Below are 22330 nucleotides of genomic sequence, written 5' to 3' on the forward strand. Positions count from 1 at the left end.
TGGATAGACTACGTTTTTTTCCTAAGAACAGAGGAGGCGAAGAGGTGTCCTAATTGAGGTGTGCAAAATTATGAGGGACCTAGATAGGGTGGACAGGAAAGACCTGTTTCCCCCTACCTGAGAGGTTAATTACCAGGGAGGCGCAGATTTAAAGTGAGTGGTAGACGGATTAGAGGGGACAGGAGGAAAAATGTTTTCACTCAGAGGGTTGTGGGTGTTTGGAATTCACTGCCTAAGTTCGTGGTTGAGGCTGAAACACTCAACTCATTTAAAATGTCCGTGGATCTGCATCTAAAGTGCTGGAACCTGCAAGGCTACGGGCCAGGTGCTGGAACGTGGGATCAAAATGAGCGGCTGGTTTCATAGATTAACATAGAATTTACAGTGCAGAAGGTGGCCATTCGGCCCATCGAGACTGCACCAGCTCTTGGAAAGAGCACCCCACCCAAGGTCAACACCTCCACCCGATCCCCATAACCCAGTAACCCCACCCAACACTAAGGGCAATTTTGGACACTATGGGTAATTTAGCATGGCCAATCCACCTAACCTGCACATCTTTGGACTGTGGGAGGAAACTGGAGCACCCGGAGGAAACCCACACAGACACGGGGAGAATGTGCAGACTCCGCACAGACAGTGACCCAAGCTGGAACCGAACCTGGGACCCTGGAGCTGTGAAGCAATTGTGCTAACCACAATGCTACCGTGCTGCTCTTTTTCCCGCCTTTGGCCGGCACAGATACGATAGGTTGAATGGCCTCTTCCTGCACCATAACCTATCTGTGGTTCTATGGATTCTGTTGGAATGTTTGAAAACTTGAACTATTTCAGGTTCATTTATCTAAAAGCTAAATTTTATTCGCCCCTCCCGAAAAATGACACAAATGTCCAAGTTTTAGAAAAAGATGCAGGAACTCCTAAATTTGCTTTGGTTTAATACATGCAATGACCCAGTTATTCTAATGCCAGTGGTAACCCTCTTATTTTAAAACCAGTGGTAACCATGTTATTCTGAACCTTGATAATCCTGTTATTTTAAGCAGGTTTCTGCTGCCTTCATAACAGTAATGGTAATTGTTAAAGTCCAACTGTGTATGAATGCATATTTTAAAAAATGAGTTTTAACATTGATGATTTGGGGCCAGAATATTGTTGGCTCAAACTAGGGTGTTTGCCTATTCCCCACATAGTTCTCCCAGTGCCAGGTTGAAGAACATTTGCTTCTGAAGGTTGTGGGTTCAAGACTTGTGCTCAAAATCTAGGCTAGCAATTCAGTGCAGTGGTGTGAAAGCGCTGAGAGAGGCACCATTCAGTTAGAACAGGTCTCATTCATTTGCCCCGATGAACATAAAGATCCCAAAGAGTGAATGACTTCAGAACCTCTGCAAGTTTATCCCTGAAACAAACTGTGATACAGTGGCCGTAATTGGGATGGGATGCGGCCACAGTAGATCCTGGGAGAGGCCTCTCCTGGGATTCCCGATGATCGTTACGTCTTGCAAGATCTAACGAGATCTCGCGAGACGTCGCAATCGAGATCCCGCCGGACCCGGCCTCTCATAGTTAAAAGCTCACGTAGCTAAGCTGCCGTCAATCGAACGGCTACCCGGCATCTACCGGCCTCGCTGAGGAGACCCCAGCCGAGCACCATTTAGCACTGGTGCCCACAAATGGGGACCGGGCAGAATGCCACTTTTGGGGGGTCTCCAAGGTGATCGGAGGCCCCTGGGCGGTGGCTTATGGCCAGATTGGCACCCTGGCACTGATGGTGCTAGCCGGGCACTTGGGCACTGCCAACCTGGCACCCTTCCACTTGGCACTGTCACCTGGGCACCCTGGCAGGGGGCACTGCCAGAGTGACAGTCAGGGTACAAGGTTGGCAGTGCCATCGTGCCCAGGTGGAATGTGGTGGTGTGTGGGGGGGCTCGAGGACCCAACAACAAATGGGTTGGGACGTTGGTGGGGGGGGGGTCCAGGGGCCGGGGGGGGGGGGGGGGGGGGGGGTTGAGAGATCGGGGCGCCATCAATCTTTTCCTGCATTGGGTACCCCGCTCGTTAGAGCTCCTCAGCTTTGTAAAGGCCACTGAAATGGAATAAGAGCAATGATGACACAAAATTATTTAGGATGGCAGAAAATGAAGGATGTGCACAACTCCTTTGGTGGCAATTTCATTTTCTGGAAGCAGTACAAAGATAGAGAACCCCCTTATCAAAATAAAAATCTCACTTCAATGGAATAAAGCTGCTCCCAGAAATCAATTTGTTGTGACTCTACACTGGATATTAACACTAAAACTAATATGTCCCTACATCCAAATCCAAAGACCAAGTTCCCCAACCCTAACACAGGATGTCTTTTTCCTGGCTGTACAAGATTCCTGCTTCAGTTGTTCCGGCATCCCAGACTAACATCTGTATTCCACCAACATTCGTATGGGTAACACCAGCTAAACCAGGGATGAGCTGTTGGAATGGGAGACGGGATTCTCCTGTACCCGGCGGGGCTGGGGGTCCAGGCGGGACGGAGTGGCGTCAACCACTCCGGCATCGGGCCGCCCCAAAGGTGTGGAATCCTCTGCACCTTCAGGGGCGAGGCCCGCCCCGGAGTGGTTGGCGCCCCACCGGCCAGCGGGATAGGGGCCTTGCACCACGCCAACCGGCGCCGAAGGGCCTCCGCCAGCCGGCGCGAGTCGCCGCATGCGCTGGAGCGCCAGCGTGTGCTGGCATCATCACCGCGTATGCGCACAGGGATTCACTTCCGCATCGGCCATCGAGGAGGACCACAACGGCCGATGCGGAAGGAATAGAGTGCCCCCACGGCACAGGCCCGCCCACGGATCGGTGGGCCCTGACCGCGGGCCAGGCCACCGTGGGGGCACCTCCCGGGGCAAGATCCCCCCGCGATCCCCCAGGAACCCTGGAGCCTGCCCGCGCTGCCAGGTCCCGCCGGTAAGGAACCTACTCTGATTTACACCGGCGGGACCGGCTACAGGCGGGAGAATTTGGGCGCCAGACCCCGCCATTCTCCGAGGCGGGCGGCGTGACTCACGCCACGCTGGTTTTTTTGGGGACGGGAGAATTGGGAGGACAGCGAGGGTGGGATTCACGCCGATCCCCGGCGATTCTCCCACCTGGCGGGGGGGTCAGAGAATCCCGCCCCTGATAATGAAAACTAAAGATGGGCCTTGAAAGTTTCAAGTGATGGAGCTGTGACTATTTCCTTTTTCGGCTTGTTCCATTGTGGGACATTGTGGGGGGAAAAAAGGGTTGATACCCCATCTTGGAAACAAATGATCTTTGTCGTTGGTGTGGATGGCTACCTGGTGCTTTGCCATTACCGAAGGGGACCAGGTACTTGTTCCTGTCAATTTCCACCTCATTTGCTACTGATTCCCATTCAAAATATTTGACCAAGGGTATGGCACTGATGTATTACCACCAGGAGCAATAGGTGGTACAGTGGTTAGCACTGCTGCCTCACAGCACTAGGGACCTGGGGTTGATTCCAGCCTTGGCTGACTGTCTGTGTGGAGTTTGTACTTCTCCCCATGTCTACATGGTTTTCTCCGGGTGCTCCGGCTTCCTCCCACAGTCCAAAGATGTGCTGGTTAGGTGGAGGGGCCATGCTAAAATTGTCCCTTAGTGTTCAAAGGTATGCTGGTCAGGTGTATTGGCCATGCTAGATTGACTCTTAGCATTCAAGGTTACGGGGGGAGATCAGGGGAGTGGACCTGGGTAAGGTTCTCTTACAGAGGGCCGGTGCAGATCTGATGGGCTGAATGGCCTCCTTCTACATGGATTCTATGGAAATCTAAAGGGTGTGGCAATAAAGGTTGCCAGGAATGATGGCAAACTGGAACAGAAAGGCAGAATAGTGAGATGGCTCGGGCTCACAGTCTTTGCAGAACTTTGTGAGTCAATGAAAATCTACTGAGCAAATGAGATACCTGTATTAAACGTAACATGGTGTGCTACGTCAAACCTTTATCTGTTGTTGAGTAAGGAAATTGTTTGTTCGAGTTATTCCGTTGAACTGTCTTCACAGGAGTATTCCATACATTGTAGATGTCATGAGGGAACTGTTTCAATACTTACTGATATTTGCCTCTGTCTTTGAACGAATTCTTCCGTGAAGTGCAACTATCACTGGTACCTTCTTCTCCTTCGTCGCACTCTAGACTTCTGTTACAGCTTCGAATAGTCTGGAAAATGTTGTTTACTGTGGATTCTTTCTCTGTGTTGTTTAGTCCGTCTTTTCCGAGCCTTTGTAAGAAATGATCCTGGCCATTGTAGTCTGCAACAAACTGGGAACATCCTTTAGTGAGTGTCTATTGATGAAAGCCTCGATTTCAAGTCTGGAAGTGACATCTCAGAACGACTGAATACCAGATTAAAAACCAAGTTCAGTTAGCAATCTCCCCATTAGCGCAAGTTAAAGCCTGCGTGTTTAGAGCAGCGAATGCGCTACTGTCTGTAAACAGTTAATCACTTTACATTCCTGTTTGGAAAATTCACGATCTGAGTTCAGTGAAATCCTATTATCTACACATTGCTTAAGAACATCATGGGTTACCATAGAACATTCATAGAACATAGAACATACAGTGCAGAAGGAGGCCATTCGGCCCATCGAGTCTGCATCGACCCACTTAAGCCCTCACTTCCACCCTATCCCCGTAACCCAATAAACCCGCCTAACCTTTTTTGGTCACTAAGGGCAATTAGGTGGCCAATTCACCTAACCTGCACGTCTTTGGACTGTGGGAGGAAACCGGAGCACCCGGAGGAAACCCACGCAGACACGGGGAGAACGTGCAGACTCCGCACAGACACTGATCCAGCGGAGAATCGAACGGGGGACCCTGGTGCTGTGAAGCCACAGTGCTAACCACTTGTGCTACCGAGCTGCCCAAATCTTATACAGAATTAACCGTTCAGCCATACTGTTTATTACTACATGTAAGGAGCAATGGAAAACAAAAATTAAAACTACCATTCCAGTAATATCTTCCTTACCATTCCTCCTGAAACCTTGAGCTGGATTTTAAGAAGGTGGCGGAGAATTAGAGAATGGGCACTCATGCTTAATGTGTCAGTTGCCCAATCCATAGCTGCCTCTGTGCAATCTTTCTGGAGGTGGCTTCTGAGGGAGGAATGGCCCCCCGCCCAATAGCGGTGCACGGGTAATTATACCAGTGAAAGAGGTGTTCGAGAAGTACTTGAATAAAGAATTGTGATTTTACCGGGGGGGGGGGGGGGGGGGGGGGCCTCTGGGACCCACTGCCCCAGGTCTAAGCAGATGAGGCAGCTCCTCAGTGGGAAACCCTCGACTGAAGTGGCAGACATTTCAAAATCTGTCCAATAGGAGGAATCGTTAAGCAGAAGCTCAAGCACACTCAGTAAACTGTCGTTCTTGAAGCAAAGTTGTACGATTGAGATTGGAGAGGGAGAGTGTAATGACTTGCACAGGACTCACCCAGCTGGGAATGATAGTTCCCCGTGTTCATTGAACTGAGTTAATTCTGCATTAGTATAAAAGGCGGGCTGTTGTGGATTAGCCAAATAAGGAGTGAGGACCCCCGTGAAATGTAACTGGGCCCTGTCTGTGTATGTAAGGCTGTTGCTGAAATGAAGGACTTTTAAGAAACTCGTTGCACTCGTTGGACTCCCCTCGCTTTACGACAGAGTCTTAGTGAATGTCTCACAAAGGAGCAGGGGAGGTTTGGCAGCTCAGGTTTTTGTGGCTGTCACTCTCTCTGATAATGGGGGCCATCCACTCAAGAGGTGGGGAGCAGTGCCCCCCCGGCCACAAAGGCAGTCAAATGGAGCCCATGGATTGAGAGATGTTGGTGGAGGGGCAGAAGGGGCAGGTGAAGGTGATACCCATGGAGTTGAGTGTGCTGCCAAAAGACCAGCTTCCTGAGCATGCTGAAACAACAGCAGATGTTGGACGAGTTATACACACTCCTGGAGGCCGACCTAGTGCCCCAAAGCTCAGGGCGGATCCATATGCAAATAGATATCAGGCTGCCAGTGATCTTGAACTTTCTAGCTTCAGGCTCTTTTCAGGGGTCAGCAGCTGACCTCTGTGGATTCTCCCGATCCCACAACTGCAAATTCTAGGTGATGGTGACATTTTTCTTTTTGAGGGTATCTGGCTTTGTTGACTTCCACGTGGATGCGGCCAATCAGGAACCAACGGCCGCGGGCTTTGCTGGAATAGCAGGATTCCTTTAGGCGCAGGCTGTGATCAACTCCACCCATGCTGCCATCAAAGCTCCCATCATCTCAGGCCGCAGAATTCTTCCACCAGGTGGGTTTCCACTCAGTAAAAACTTAGTTCAGGTTTGCAACTGTTAGGACTCATTCATCCTGAGGCAATCACATGTGCCACAGCTGCTCATTCTATTGGTCAGCCTCTCAGATGGCCCCTGGTGGGTAATGGATACCTAGCGAAGTCATGACTGCTGACCCCTATGCGAAACCCCATAACTGAGGCAGCAGGAGCAATATAGCCATCGTAACATCATTTGAGGCCATCAGTGAGCAGATCATTGGGCTTCTGAGGATGCCAGTGCCTTGACCAATCAGGCATGGGGGAGCCCTGCAGTACATCCCTCAAAGGTTGCCTGTATTATTGTGGTGTGCTGCATTCTGCACAACATGGCCATCCAGAGAGGAGTGGAACTGGGGAAGAATGCACTGCTTAGTCAGAGACTGAGAATCTTGAAGAGGATCGACTGGAGGCATGCCAAGGCAACTCTGAGATCAGAATCCTGTGGAGACATATTTACCATGATTGCAGCGAACTCAGGAATACCCTGATCCAGGGACCAGTCGCCTGGGTACGGCAATGGGAAACCCTATATCAGACTGCCAATTTTATGCATAGCAACCCCTTTTTAAATTGAATACAAGGACAGATCCACTCTTCATGGGGTTTAGAAACCATGATGTGGCGAGACATCCAAGGGGGTACATGGCATTCTCAGAGTTCACACATAGACGGGACCTTGTAATGGTATCACTGTCTCCCATAACAAACAACATGACAAATATGAGAGGCCTAGATAAAGTGGACGTGGAGAAGATGTTTCCACTAGTAGGAGAGACTGGCACAGCCTCAGACTGTAGCCACCTAAATTGGCCAACTCCCGATTTAAAATGGTGAACGGCAAAGGCTGATGGGAAAGTCAGCCAACGAGACAGAAACCGGCAGGTGCAGGTTTGCTGTGTATTAAAACTCTGCAAAAGGCTAGACAACATCGATACCAGCAACCATCACCATAACAATGTAGCAGCCATCTGCATACTGATGAGCAATCCCCGGGAACAATAAGTAACATTTGGGACACACAAAGCAAAACCAGACTCCCCGGCGCCAGCAGGAGCCAACACAAAGGAGGTGAACGAGCACCTCAAGACCGCCCATCGATCAGGGAACCGCTCCAGTATTGGAGAAATCGAACCAAGCGATTGGGACAAAATCCAATCACTTGGGACCAGGTACAGGGTCCGCCCCGAAAGGCAGGAAGCCCCTGGGGACTATAAGAGTTAAGCCCCAAGTTCAAATCGCTCTCTTCACCTCTGCGTCCTGCCCGGGTCGCCCAGCAACACAAACCAACATTGACCGTGACCGGTGCAGTGGCCACCGAACAAAGTAAGTCTTAATTCAACGCTCGCTACGAGATAGGCGCTCCGAGCTACCAATCCGTACCAACTTCGAATCCCGCAGGCTCAGAACCCGAACGATAGGCCATTTGTTCCCCTGAACTGGTGGGCCAGTCCGAAGTTAAGTATAGGCCTGTTAGTTGTAGAAGTAGCTTAGACGTAGAATTTGTGCATGAGTAGCGATTACTGTGTATAATAAATGTGCTTTGATTTGAATCTTACTAATCGGTGTATTAGGTTATTGATCATTACTCAGACTTGAACCTCGTGGCGGTATCATAAAGATACCTGGCGACTCGAGAGCAAAGGTAATAAAACAGAGCAATTGAACCAAGGAGAAAGTTAGCAACAAGACTGAACGGATGACCCTTTTTAAAAACTGAGGTGAGGAGGAATTTCTTCAGCCAGAAGTTGTGAATCTGTGGAACTCATTGTCACAGAAGGCTGTGGAGGCCAAGTCACTGAGTGTTTTTAAGACAGAGATAGATGAGGATCTTGATCATGGGGAGAAGGCAGGAGAATGGGGATGAGAAACATATCAGCGGAGCAGCCTCAATGGGCTGAATGGCCTAATTCTGCTCCTATATCTTGTGGTCTTATGACTTTGAACACAGCTATTTTACTCAAGTCAAGGCACTTGCATTTAAAAAAAGCTTCATAATGTGTCCGCACTTGAACCCCTTTGTGGTGTATCTTCCTGCCCTCCTACGAGAGCGCCTACATGGTACCTCCCCTATGGCTGGAGCAGATGTGGAGGCAGATGTGTGAGAGAGTATCCTGGTGGCTGCGATTTCCATGACATCCTTCCTCCGAGTGTGCAGCAGCTGTATTTGTGCCTAGACAGCCTCTGACATAGGGGCATTCGGCTTTTCATGTGTCTGAATAAGAAGAGGGGGAAGGAGGAGGGTGGCTTCAGAGGGAACTCCATTCGGCGGTGGCACTACCAACTCCACCATGCCTCAATCCTCGCATGGTGGTCTGCACGTATGCATTTACTAGGCATGAGAGAACATCTGATTGGACATGCGTGTGCATCCATCACCATCAATGAAACGGAGCTGTCAATGACACAGAATGCATCATACAATCTGCTCATGCCAGTCTGCTCTTCCTGCATCCATTCAATGGACACATCATATGACTCTCCCTGAGGGTGGCCGCTCTTTCAATGGAGGAGCCCGTGCCGTTCTTATTCCTGAGACATTACGGTGCTCACGTCATGAATTTTCAATATTTTCACCATGAGGAACCAGACATCTTCAGGAAACTCTGCTAGACAGAAACCATCTCCCATTGCTGTTCCACTAACAGCCGCTGTGTGCATAGACTCCTCCTCCTTCCATGGGGATCAGAGGTTATGGGGAGGAGGCAGGAAAATGGGGATGAGAAAAATATCAGCCGTGATTGAATGACGGAGCAGACTCAATGGGCCTAGTGGCCTAATTCTGCTCCTATGTCTTATGGTCATTAGCATCCAGATTGTCAGGTTGGTCCTCTACCTCCGAATGACTTTTCTTGCAGGCATTCGGCTACACTGAACCACCCCCCCCCCCCCCCCCCCCCCCCACTTTTCTCATCTTGACCCACTATCAGAAGTGATGCTCCCATCATTCCATTTGTCCAGAGCTGAATGACAATCGTCAAATCAACATGGCTTTGTTCGCTTCCCTCAGATGAGGGTGGTCAATGGACAGTAATCTCGTGCCTTGAAGCTGTCCTGCTCAGCAATGTTCTATCTCTATGAGGCACTCATGGCCGACAGCTTGGCTTTGGTCTATCCTTTGGAAAAGATTATTGAAGCACTTCCCGGACTGCTAGTCGCTGACCTCACTGGTGACCTCCAGCCAAGCCTTCTGTGTTTGACTGGTATACCTCTTTCTGCTGCTGCCTGGAAACAGTATGGTCCCCAAGGCTTGGACCACCTCCATCCTCACCAGCAGGAAGCATGGGACTGTCCTGCCATGATGGATTATGATGTCACTACTCTGATAGGCTGTTCCTTCAGGGCTGATTCTCTCTGGATGATTGAATTCTGAAACCAGATCAAAATCCTTTAAATGCGGCCCACTAATTCTGACTTCTGCCTCCTATCATCCGTCATTGGATGAGTATTAGCGAAGCAAAATTCGGCACGCATTGACCTGAAAGTAGTGCCACCGAGATCGGAAAAATCTAGCCCCTCATCTCTGCTAATACCCAAATGTCCAGGTTAATTAACTTAATTAGGTGGCTGCGCTACCAAAAAGTTCCAAGTATTCAAGGAAGTGGTGATGCACAAATACTCTTCACTCATTAAACAAAGTGAGAAATGCCGATTTTTGTCAATAACATTTTTCAGTCAAAAGTTAAACAACAGAACAAAATCAACGTTCCTTTTCATATTTTATTCATCAATACCTCAGAAATTCTCCATTTCCGATTGGTATTTATCGCCACTGTTGGTTACCTTGGGTTACCTTCCGTTACAAATGGAAATTGTCTTCAGAACCAGTCAGGACAAAGGAAGGAAGCTGATCAGCAGACACCACTTTTGTTTCCGTTATCGATGCACAGAAAGCTTACCTCAATGGTGTCTTCCTGAGAATCACAGTGTGAGTGCAATTTCATTATAGTGGCTGCACCGTCCAGGGCATCACATAACTCCTTCAGGAACACTCCACAGAAGGGGACCACTTTACAGCCAGGGATATTCAGAGCACGGCTGACCACTTTCCGGTATTCAGAAGACGATTCGTGCTGTGCCATAGCATCTTTCAGGCTTCTCATGGTTTCAATGTCAGATTGGTCCATGAATTGCCACATCTTCAGAACCTTCCTAGACCTGAAATAGAAAGACTAACAAATTGTATCAAGTGATACGAAAAAACATTCTATTGATGGAATGCCCCAGAATTCTGGTGAGCACAAAGATCTGCATATTTGCTCCTCTGGGAAGCTATTACCACAGGCATGAATTAATACTGGAAGTAGAAAGTAATAATTCGCAGCATTGTCACAATTATCTCACTTTATCATTCATATGTTTTAGGAGTATAACTTTCAGATTGAGGATTGAAATTTATAAATGTGCCTGGTTTGAGAAGCTGGGAAACAAACCTAAATTAATTAAAAATCAAAGGGTGGCCTACATTTGTTTAGTGGATCACAGAGGGAAGTATTGGAAGCTAAATAACTTCTCTGAGCTTCTTGGTGGAGATGGTATTGTCTACAGATGTCTCACTAAGGGGTTATATTATTCATATGGTTTCCCAGAACAAAGGGGAGGTTTGGGAATTGGAGATATTAGTTTAAATCTCTTTCTGGGTCAGCTTGGAATGCCACATTGTCGTGGGGATAATGTGTAAGGAGGTAATTTTTTTTGGAGATGTGGAACCTTGTGTCTTAATTCTTTCGGTTAATAACCAGAAGTTCAAATTTATTTTTAAAATGTTCTGTCTCTACTGAGATTATAACAGTATGCCTGAGTTCAACTCCATATTCAATAAACAACCTTGTACACAATCAACTTTGGTACAACTTAAGAGAGCTAGAAAACTGTAGAAGTTCTCTGAAAGTTTCAGTGACATTTTCCCCGATGAACAATACAAACAAGAAGGTCACAACATTACATATAAGACTATACTCAATCAGGGGTGGGATGGGTATGAATTGGTCTAGGACAGGGATGAGTCTGTATTTAAACTTTATAGCAGAGATTGGTATTTGTATTAAAAAGTCGTCTTCGTTGCCACTAAAATTATTGTGACATTGCCATCAATATGACTGATCACCTTGTCAGGATGAAATTGGTCTTTAGATGCTGCAAACTGTGCACTACAGCCAATCACCACCCTTCTATCCACCCTGCTAAACATTCTTTGGTCATGATTGGTTTTCACCTGCCTTACTTTATTGCCCAAGGCCAATTTAACTGTCAAAGTGATAACAATTTGTTAGAGCATGTTTTCAGGTCCACTTTTGCAGCTTTGCGACCAATGGACCAATAGGCTCAAGGTTCAAACAAAATTGTACCTCAGGCTTCAGGCCTCAACAACATAGTTAGCCAGCAGGTATTCAGCTCTTCATTTACATATTCAAGGTTTAACCTTTCATACGCTTTAAACAAAAACGGCCACATGCAGAATGGGCACAGCTGGCCATCCAGCTTCTAACTGAAGAACAGATGCTACATCCTGGCCCCATTATCCTTAATCTTCCTCAGTCTTGGTGGTGTCCTACACCATTATGAAGGTTCCTCTAAAGAGAGCTCAACCAAATCAAAGCTGATCAAAAATGATTTCTAAAACAAGGGGAAGTTACTGAACTCAGAAAGTAAGGACTACACAGTGAAAACACAGAGGAAGTTCCTTCCTGCACACTGTGTAATATTTGGGTTGGTGGTAAAATTGTTTGGCTGCCACAGAAAACTGTTCCCTTTAATGCAAAAGTATGGAGCAATCTGTTACTTCTCCTAAATTATTCTTTCAACTCCTGTCAAACAACTGGAGCTGATTTGACCTAACTTATCTAAAGCGATGTTTGAACAAGTGCCAAAGCCGACTCATGATCAAAGTGGCTTGCATATAATATGGAAAAAATGCATCCTGATCTTAACTTTGAACCTAATTCAGCAGAGGAATGAATCAACAATACCTGAGGCCTGCCAGGAATTCCATCACTGCATTGTAATTGCCCATGTTCCAGCAACACTTGGCCACATGAACCAAATAAGAGAATACTTCCCTCTTCTCCTCCATGGAGCCGGCAGTCAGGATCAACCATGTCACCCAGGAGCTCACCTGAAACAATGAGTTTGCTTTTAGTGAGGTGCTAAACACCTAAACTGTTCCTTCCATTATCACATTTACTAATTAGGCCACATATACATATCAACATATATACTTGATCTGTGCATTATTCTGGTGCGGTCACACAATTCAGCCGGCAGTGTCTAACATCCCCGTTATCCAGAAATGGATCCCTTCAGAAAGTTTGTGCTCAACATTGTGAGGAATGGTGGTACTGGGGAATAGAACACTTTGCATTGAGGACACTTATTGTCAACATGTTCATGTGGAGCAACAATAAATCTGACTGCGCTTTGCCCTCAACAAGAACAGCTCTCACTCCACTGATTCCCTTAACAGCCATTTCCAAAATGATGTTTGCAAATTAATGTTGTACCAGCATAGGCTGACTGGAAATCATGTTAATGTCGCGCAGCCTTCTTCACATTGGCCAATTATATGCAGCAAACAGAGACGTTTTCACTCAGCAACTGAGGTCAAATTAAAACTCAAGTCCCACCAATCTAAACCAGTATACAACCCATTATCCTCCTATTTAAATTGTGATTGGGAAATATATTGTGTGAAGAGTAATAGGAACACAGTTAGAATAAAATAACCACATATTTGTGGCAATATTATCTGGTTGTCTGTGGGAGTAATTTCCTTCCTTAAAGAACATTAGTGAATCAGTTGGGTTTTTATGATTGTCCAATGTGATCACACTTACTGATACCAGCTTTTCATTTCCAGATTTTATTTTATTAAACAAAATTCAAATCAAACATGGAAGGTTATGGGTTACTTTCAGATTGGAGGATCATAAAACCAGCAGTCATAATTCAGGACAATATTCTCCCCTCCACCTAGGGGCTGCAATGTGGGGCTGGGGTCCAACTAACTGGAGTTTCTCAGAGGAACCCCCTAGCCAGAATATTGCTGGGAATTCGCAACACGGCAGCACTTTAATGTCTGCAAACAGTGCATACATCCATTCCAAATTTGGTGCCAGTGGGCGTCACACCAATACTCATCCAGGGCATGACTATGCTCACAAAAAGCACACTGCCTGATCATGCTATGGAGCATTATTGTAGATAACCAGCTCTCACCATTTGGGGCACACATATCACCTGCCATGGTTTGCCCATCATATGCCAATTTCTTTGTAATTATAAGACCATAAGACATAGAAGCAGAATCAGGCCACTTGGCCCACCGAGTCTGCTCCGCCATTCAATCATGGCTGATATTTTTCTCATCCCCATTCTCCTGCCTTCTCCCCATAACCATTGATCCCCTTATTAATCATAAACCTATCTATCTCTGTCTTAAAGACACCCAGTGACTTGGCCTCCACAGCCTTCTGCGGCAAGAGTTCCACAGATTCACCACCGTCTGGCTGAAGAAATTCCTCCTCATCTCTGTTTTAAAGGATCGTCCCTTTAGTCTGAGATTGTGTCCTCTGGTTCTAGTTTTTCGTACAAGTGGAAACATCCTCTCCACATCCACTCTATCCAGGCCTCACAGTATCCTGTAAGATTCAATAAGATCTCCCCTCATCTTTCTAAACCCCACCGAGTACAGACCCAGAGTCCTCAATTCCTCATACGACAAGTTCTTCATTCCAGGGCTCATTTTTTTGAACCTCCTCTGGACCCTTTCCAAGGGTGGGATTTCCTGGCTGTTCAAGCCGGTGGGATATTCCGGTCCCACGCCGGCGCACAGGCCTCCCGGCGAAGAGGGGTGCGGTCAACGGGAAATCTTGTTCATAACGGCGAGGCCAGCAAATCCGGCTGACGGACCTCCTGCACCACCGAAAAACATGTTGGTCAGTAAAATCCGCCCAATATGTGATAAAGTTCTGTCCTAAGTTGAATAGGTACACATTATGTTTTCTGAAATGGAATTATTAGATTGCGAGTTTCCTGAGGCGGATATGGCAACATGGTGAGTTTCTAGGTGTGAACAAGTACACAGGGAGTTTCTGGGGGGTGAACAAGTACACAGGAGTTTCGGGGGGAGAACGAGTACACAGGAGTTTCAGAGGAGAACGAGTACACAGTGAGTTTCGGGGGGAGAACGAGTACACAGGAGTTTCGGGGGGAGAACGAGTACACAGTGAGTTTCTGGGGGTGAACGAGTACACAGGAGTTTCGGGGGGAGAACGAGTACACAGGAGTTTCGGGGGGAGAACGAGTACACAGTGAGTTTCTGGGGGTGAATGAGTACACAGGAGTTTCGGGGCGTGAACAGGAGTTTTGGGGCGTGAACGAGTACACAGGGAATTTAAGGGGTGAGCAAGTACATAGTAAGATTCTGGAGGTTAATGAGTTCACAGTGGGTGTCTGGGGGTGAATGGGTACACAGTGGGTTTCTGGGGGTGAATGGGTACACAGTGGGTGTCTGGGGGTGAACGAGTACACAGTGGGTGTCTGGGGGTGAATGGGTACACAGTGAGTTTCTGGGGGTGAATGGGTACACAGTGAGTTTCTGGGGGTGAATGGGTACACAGTGAGTTTCTGGGGGTGAATGGGTACACAGTGAGTTTCTGGGGGTGAATGGGTACACAGTGAGTTTCTGGGGGTGAATGGGTACACAGTGAGTTTCTGGGGGTGAATGGGTACACAGTGAGTTTCTGGGGGTGAATGGGTACACTGAGTTTCTGGGGGTGAATGGGTACACAGTGAGTTTCTGGGGGTGAATGGGTACACAGTGAGTTTCTGGGGGTGAATGGGTACACAGTGAGTTTCTGCGGATGAATGGGTACACAGTGAGTTTCTGGGGGTGAATGGGTACACAGTGAGTTTCTGGGGGTGAATGGGTACACAGTGAGTTTCTGGGGGTGAATGGGTACATAGTAAGTTTCTGGGGGTGAATGGGTACACAGTGAGTTTCTGGGGGTGAATGGGTACACAGTGAGTTTCTGGGGGGGAATGGGTACACAGTGAGTTTCTGGGGATGAATGGGTACACAGTGAGTTTCTGGGGGTGAATGGGTACACAGTGAGTTTCTGGGGGTGAATGGGTACACAGTGAGTTTCTGGGGGTGAATGGGTACACAGGGAGTTTCTGGGGGTGAATGGGTACACAGTGAGATTCTAGGGGTGAATGAGTACACAGTGAGTTTCTGGGGGTGATCGAGTACACAGTGAGTTTCTGGGGGTGAACGTGTACACAGTGAGTTTCTGGGGGTGAATGGGTACACACTGAGTTTCTGGGGGTGAATGGGTACACAGTGAGTTTCTGGGGGTGAATGGGTACACAGTGAGTTTCTGGGGGTGAATGGTTACACAGTGAGTTTCTGGGGGTGAATGGGTACACAGTGAGTTTCTGGGGGTGAATGAATACACAACAGGTTTCTGGGGGTGAATGGGTACACAACAGGTTTCTGGGGGTGAATGGGTACACAGTGAGTTTCTGGGGGTGAATGAATACACAACAGGTTTCTGGGGGTGAATGGGTACACAACAGGTTTCTGGGGGTGAATGAGTACACAGTGAGTTTCTGGGGGTGAATGAATACACAACAGGTTTCTGGGGGTGAATGGGTACACAGTGAGTTTCTGGGGGTGAATGGGTACACAGTGAGTTTCTGGGGTTGAATGGGTACACAGTGAGTTTCTGGGGGTGAATGGGTACACAGTGAGTTTCTGGGGGTGAATGAATACACAACAGGTTTCTGGGGGTGAATGGGTACACAACAGGTTTCTGGGGGTGAATGGGTACACAGTGAGTTTCTGGGGGTGAATGAGTACACAGTGAGTTTCTGGGGGTGAATGGGTACACAGTAAGTTTCGGGGGGTGAATAGGTACAGAGTGAGTTTCTGAGGGTGAATGAGTACACAGTGAGTTTCTGGGGGTGAGTGGGTACACAGTGAGTTTCTGGGGGTGAATGAGTACACAGTGAGTTTCTGGGGGTGAATGGGTACACAGTGAGTTTCTGGGGGTGAATGGGTACACAGTGGGTTTCTGGGGGTGAATGGGTGCATAGTAAATTTCTGGGGGTGAATGGGTACACAGTGAGTTTCTGGGGGTGAATGAATACACAACAGGTTTCTGGGGGTGAATGAGTACACAGTGAGTTTCTGGGGGTGAATGGGTACACAGTGAGTTTCTGGGGGTGAATGGGTACACAGTGAGTTTCTGGGGGTGAATGGGTGCATAGTAAATTTCTGGGGGTGAATGGGTACACAGTGAGTTTCTGGGGGTGAATGGGTACACAGTGGGTTTCTGGGGGTGAATGGGTGCATAGTAAATTTCTGGGGGTGAATGGGTACACAGTGAGTTTCTGGGGGTGAATGAATACACAACAGGTTTCTGGGGGTGAATGGGTACACAGTGAGTTTCTGGGGGTGAATGGGTACACAGTGAGTTTCTGGGGGTGAATGGGTACACAGTGAGTTTCTGGGGGTGAATGGGTACACAGTGAGTTTCTGGGGGTGAATGGGTACACAGTGAGTTTCTGGGGGTGAATGAGTACACAGTGAGTTTCTGGGGGTGAATGGGTACACAGTGGGTTTCTGGGGGTGAATGGGTGCATAGTAAATTTCTGGGGGTGAATGGGTACACAGTGAGTTTCTGGGGGGGAATGAGTACACAGTGAGTTTCTGGGGGGGAATGAGTACACAATGAGTTTCTGGGGGTGAATGGGTACACAGTGAGTTTCTGGGGGGGAATGGGTACACAGTGAGTTTCTGGGGGGGAATGAGTACACAATGAGTTTCTGGGGTTGAATGGGTACACAGGGAGTTTCTGGGGGTGAATGAGTACACAGTGAGTTTCTGAGGGTGATCGAGTACACAGTGAGTTTCTGAGGGTGATCGAGTACACAGGGAGTTTCTGGGGGGGAATGAATACACAACAGGTTTCTGGGGGTGAACGAGTACACAGGGAGTTTCTGGTGGTGAATGGGTACACAGTGAGATTCTAGGGGTGATTGAGTACACAGGGAGTTTCTGGGGGTGATCGAGTACACAGGGAGTTTCTGGGGGTGATCGAGTACACAGGAAGTTTCGGGGGGGTGAATGAGTACACAGTGAGTTTCTGGGGGTGAATGAGTACACAGGGAGTTTCTGGGGGTGAATGGGTACACAGTGAGTTTCTGGGGGTGAATGAGTACACAGGGAGTTTCTGGGGGTGAATGGGTACACAATGAGTTTCTGGGGGTGATCGAGTACACAGGGAGTTTCTGGGGGTGATCGAGTACACAGGAAGTTTCGTGAGGGTGAATGAGTACACAGGGAGTTTCTGGGGGTGATCGAGTACACAGTGAGATTCTAGCGGTGATTGAGTACACAGTGAGTTTCTGGGGGTGATCGAGTACACAGGAAGATTTCATTGCATGTTGAATATTGGGATATTACCAAACAATTAGTAGAAAAGTTATAGATTAGCATTTAGGAGGAGGCATGGAAATGGTGACACAGAAGGAATTAAATGCCTCACAACTCAAAGTTAAAGGAAGATTATCCACATTAGTGTAAACATTATTGAATAGGCTGTGGTGGTAACAACAGGAGAAACATTAGATTTTGAGGCGCTGTTGTGCGTAAATATGGAAATACTAAAGTGTCATACGGACTCGAAACGTTAACTCTGTTTCTCCCTCCACGGATGGTGCCAGACCGGCTGAGGTTTCTCAGTATTTTCTGTTTTTATTTCAGACTTCCAGCATCCGCAGTATTTTATTTTTATCACAACAGGCGGGTATTTAATTGTTACAAATCTTGCAGAGGCTCCATACTCTTGCAGTCCCCAAACACATGGCAGCCCACCACATTCATGCAGCTCCCACACTAATCAGGGACACCACAGGGCTTTGAAAAGGATATGTGACCAGTATACCTTTTCAGGGATAGCTCTACTGTGTGACTTATCACTGTAAGGACTAAAGTGTTGTTTATTTTGCTCTTGTTCCTGGTTCCTCGCAGCTGTTGGATGGTTCCTTTCCCAGTCTGGGTCTTGCTGGCTGCCATCCAGGATAATGTTGTGAATTTGATTCATCAGACAAAGAGCCATTTCTAATCATCACTGCGGGTGACCTTCTGATGACATGTCAATGATGTGACCACTCCATGAGGCCAAAAAGCAAAACTCAGTCCCCATGCAAAGGGGCCTCAAGGCCACTCCCCTTACGACCACTCTACCCTACCTCTGCAGTGCAGCCCATTTTCGGGCGACTGGCCAAACGTTGCAACTTAAATATGGGAAGCACTGTCCTAGAATCAAGGCCACAAGAGAAAAGCAGTTAAGAAGGTCGCAGATGTTCTTTCAAAATCTGACTATATGAGCACAGTCACCGTATTTCATCTTAATTGAATGTAAGAGGCTGGCAGTCACTCAAGTTTTATCAGACAGAACTCACTCCATAGGATCAGATATGCAACTCCACCATTTCGTATCGTCAAAGGATTTATCCACCACTATCAACTTACAGGATTGGGTAACGGAGCAAACTATTCGAGAAACATGCTGGATTAATACATATCAAAAATGCTGAAACTGGTCAGTTTTTAAGAGATCAGCTAATTAATGTTATGAACATTCTTTTATTTATTGATTAGGTTTTGATTTAGGGCAGTTGGAAACTGGGAAGTCAATTGTAGAAGGAATTTAACCACATGTTATCTTCAGAAGGCCTAAAAGTAGTTCACTTGGAGAGAGGAGACTGTTGGTCTCGGCAGCATTTCAAACTGGCTGATTAAAAGTGAAAGGGTACAGACTAAACTCAATGTGTCTCTTTTCACATCAGGAAACTCACCCTGTACATAGAACATACAGTGCAGAAGGAGGCCATTCGGCCCATCGAGTCTGCACCGATCTACTTAAGCCCTCAATTCCACCCTATCCCCGTAACCCAATAACCCCTCCCTATACTTGCTAACCCCCAGGAAACTCACTCTATACTTGTACATCCCCAGAAATTTGCTGTGTACACATTCACCCCAGCAATTCACTGTGTACTCGTTCATGCCAAGAAACGTATGTATACTTGTTCACACCCAGAAATTCACTGTGTACTCAGTCACCTCAGGAAACTCACTGTGTACTCATTCACATCCAGAAAGTCACCGTGTACCCATTCACCTGAGGAAACGCACCGTGTACTGATTCACATCCAGAAACTCACTGTATACACATTCACCTCGTGTTTCTGCGCATGCGCACGAAGGAGTGGGCATGCATGCGCAGTGTACCGTATTTTTGTATATGGTTGCAGCCGCCATTTTGAAGGCCGCTCGCCGCCGGCATTGTTAAAAGCTGGCTGTTGCGTGCAAATTTGCGCAATCGGAGACGCAGCAGATGATTTTTTTAAAAATTGAATAATGTTCCTGCCTGAACGGAGGCAGAGAGCCGCCCTCCCACCACAAAGTCGACGTCACGTGCTTTGGACGCGATTGCGATTCCTCCATTTTGTCAGCAGCAAACAAGGTAAGAGAAAATGTGGGTCGCGAAGGTCGGCCAATGTTGGTCCAAAAGGTCAGCCAGCGGGGGTCGCGAAAGTCGGCCAGCGTGGGTCACGAAGGTCGGCTGGCGTGGGTCGCGAAGGTCGGCAGGCGGGAGTCATGAAAGACGACTGGCATGGGTCCCGAAGGTCGGCCAGTGGGGGTCGCAAAGGTCAGTGGCTGTGGGTCCCGAAGGTCGGCCGGAGGGGGTCCCGAAGGTCGGCTGGTGTGGGTCCCGAAAGTCGGCCGGTGGGAGTCGCAAAAGTCGGCCGGCATAGGTCCCGAAGGTCGGCCGGCAGGGGTCGCGAAGGTCGGCTGGCCTAGGTCCGGAAGGTCGTCCGCCGTGGGTCCCGAAGGTTGGCCGGTTGGTAAAAATAGGGCCCTGAAAAAAACTGCTCTACACCTCCCGCTGACTTGGGAAAGCGGGCAGCATTATCAAAGACCCCTCCCACCCGGCTTACTCACTCTTGCAACATCTTACATCGGGTAGGAGATACTAAAGTCTGAGAACACACATGATCAGATTCAAAAACAGCTTCTTCCCCGCTGTTGTCAGACTCCTAAACGACCCTCTTATGGACAGATCTGATCTCTTCACACATCTTCTCTACCAAGTAGTACTACACTCCTGTATGCTTCACCCGATAGCCTGTGTCTATGTATTTATATTGTTTATTTTATGTTTGCCCTATTATGTATATTCTTTTCATGTACGCAATGATCTGTCTGAGCTGCATGCAGTACATTACTTTTCACTGTACCTCGGTTCACGTGGCAACAAACAATTCCAATCCATTCCCTCGGGAAACTCACCGTGTACTCATTCCCTCGGGAAACGCACCATGTACTCATTCCCCTCGGGAAACGCACCATGTACTCATTCCCCTCGGGAAACTCACCATGTACTCATTCACCTCGGGAAACTCACTGTGTACTCATTCCCTCGGCAAACTCACCATGTACTCATTCCCTCGGGGAACTTACTATGTAATCATTCCCTCGGGAAGCTCACCATGTACTCATTCCCTCGGCAAACTCACCATGTACTCATTCCCCTCGGGAAACGCACCATGTACTCATTCCCCTCGGGAAACTCACCATGTACTCATTCACCTCGGGAAACTCACTGTGTACTCATTCCCTCGGCAAACTCACCATGTACTCATTCCCTCGGGGAACTTACTATGTAATCATTCCCTCGGGAAGCTCACCATGTACTCATTCCCTCGGCAAACTCACCGTGTACTCATTCCCTCGGGGAACTCACCATGTACTCATTCCCTCGGGAAACTCACCATGTACTCATTCAACTCGGGGAACTCACTGTACTCATTCCCTCGGGGAACTCACCATGTACTCATTCCCTCGGGAAACTCACCATGTACTCATTCCCCTAGGGAAACTCACCATGTACTCATTCAACTCGGGGAACTCACTGTACTCATTCCCTCGGGAAACTCACCATGTACTCATTCCTCTAGGGAAACTCACTGTATACTCATTCCCTCGGGAAACTCACCATGTACTCATTCCCCTAGGGAAACTCACTGTGTACTCATTCAACTCAGGGAACTCACTGTACTCATTCCTTCGGGAAACTCACTGTGTACTCATTCAACTCGGGGAACTCACCATGTACTCATTCCCTCAAGAAACTCACTGTGTACTCATTTACCTCGGGAAACTCACCGTGTACTCATTCCCTCGGGAAATTCACTGTGTACTCGTTCCCTCGGGAAACTCACCATGTACTCGTTCCCTCGGGAAACTCACCATGTACTCGTTCCCTCGGGAAACTCACCATGTACTCATTCCCTCGGCAAACTCACTATGTACTCATTCAACTCGGGGAACTCACCATGTACTCATTCCCTCAGGAAACTCACTGTGTACTCATTCCCTCGGGAAACTCACCATGTACTCATTCCCTCGGCAAACTCACTATGTACTCATTCAACTCGGGGAACTCACCATGTACTCATTCCCTCAGGAAACTCACTGTGTACTCATTCCCTCGGGAAACTCACCATATACCCATTCCCCTAGGGAAACTCACTGTGTACTCATTCAACTCGGGGAACTCACCATGTACTCATTCCCTCAGGAAACTCACTGTGTACTCATTTACCTTGGGAAACTCCCCATGTACTCCTTCCCTCGGGCGGCTCATTATGTAGTCATTCCCTCGGGAAACTCACTGTGTACTCATTCCCTTCGGCCCGAGGGAGATTGTATATATTGAGTAGACTCCACCATGTCAGTAAAATTGCATGGTTGTCAAAAGGAATAGTCCCAGCCATATAGTTACTTTGGCTGAAAGAGTGGGTCAGAGTCTAGGAATCCTGCAGCAAATAACTCAAGTCCTGACTTCCCAAAGCCTGCTGACAATCTCCAAGGCACAAGTCAGCAGTGTAATGGAATACTCTCCACTTGCCTGGATGAGT

General features: G+C 47.8%; 1 protein-coding gene across 5 annotated transcripts in view; it reads right to left on the reverse strand.

The window, feature by feature from the left end:
- The window catches only part of plce1 (phospholipase C, epsilon 1), a 619267-nt gene that overhangs the window by 150177 nt on the left and 446760 nt on the right, over positions 1–22330 (reverse strand). For all 5 annotated transcript variants that reach the window (XM_072479048.1, XM_072479049.1, XM_072479051.1 and 2 more), the window contains 3 exons: positions 12307–12452; positions 10237–10495; positions 4099–4307 (listed from right to left, as the gene is read on the reverse strand). In XM_072479048.1, coding sequence (XP_072335149.1) covers positions 4099–4307; positions 10237–10495; positions 12307–12452 — 614 coding nt within the window. The remainder of the gene's footprint in view (positions 1–4098; positions 4308–10236; positions 10496–12306; positions 12453–22330) is intronic.

Source organism: Scyliorhinus torazame, chromosome 16, assembly GCF_047496885.1.
Source record: "Scyliorhinus torazame isolate Kashiwa2021f chromosome 16, sScyTor2.1, whole genome shotgun sequence".
In the NCBI taxonomy this organism is placed as follows: domain Eukaryota; kingdom Metazoa; phylum Chordata; class Chondrichthyes; order Carcharhiniformes; family Scyliorhinidae; genus Scyliorhinus; species Scyliorhinus torazame.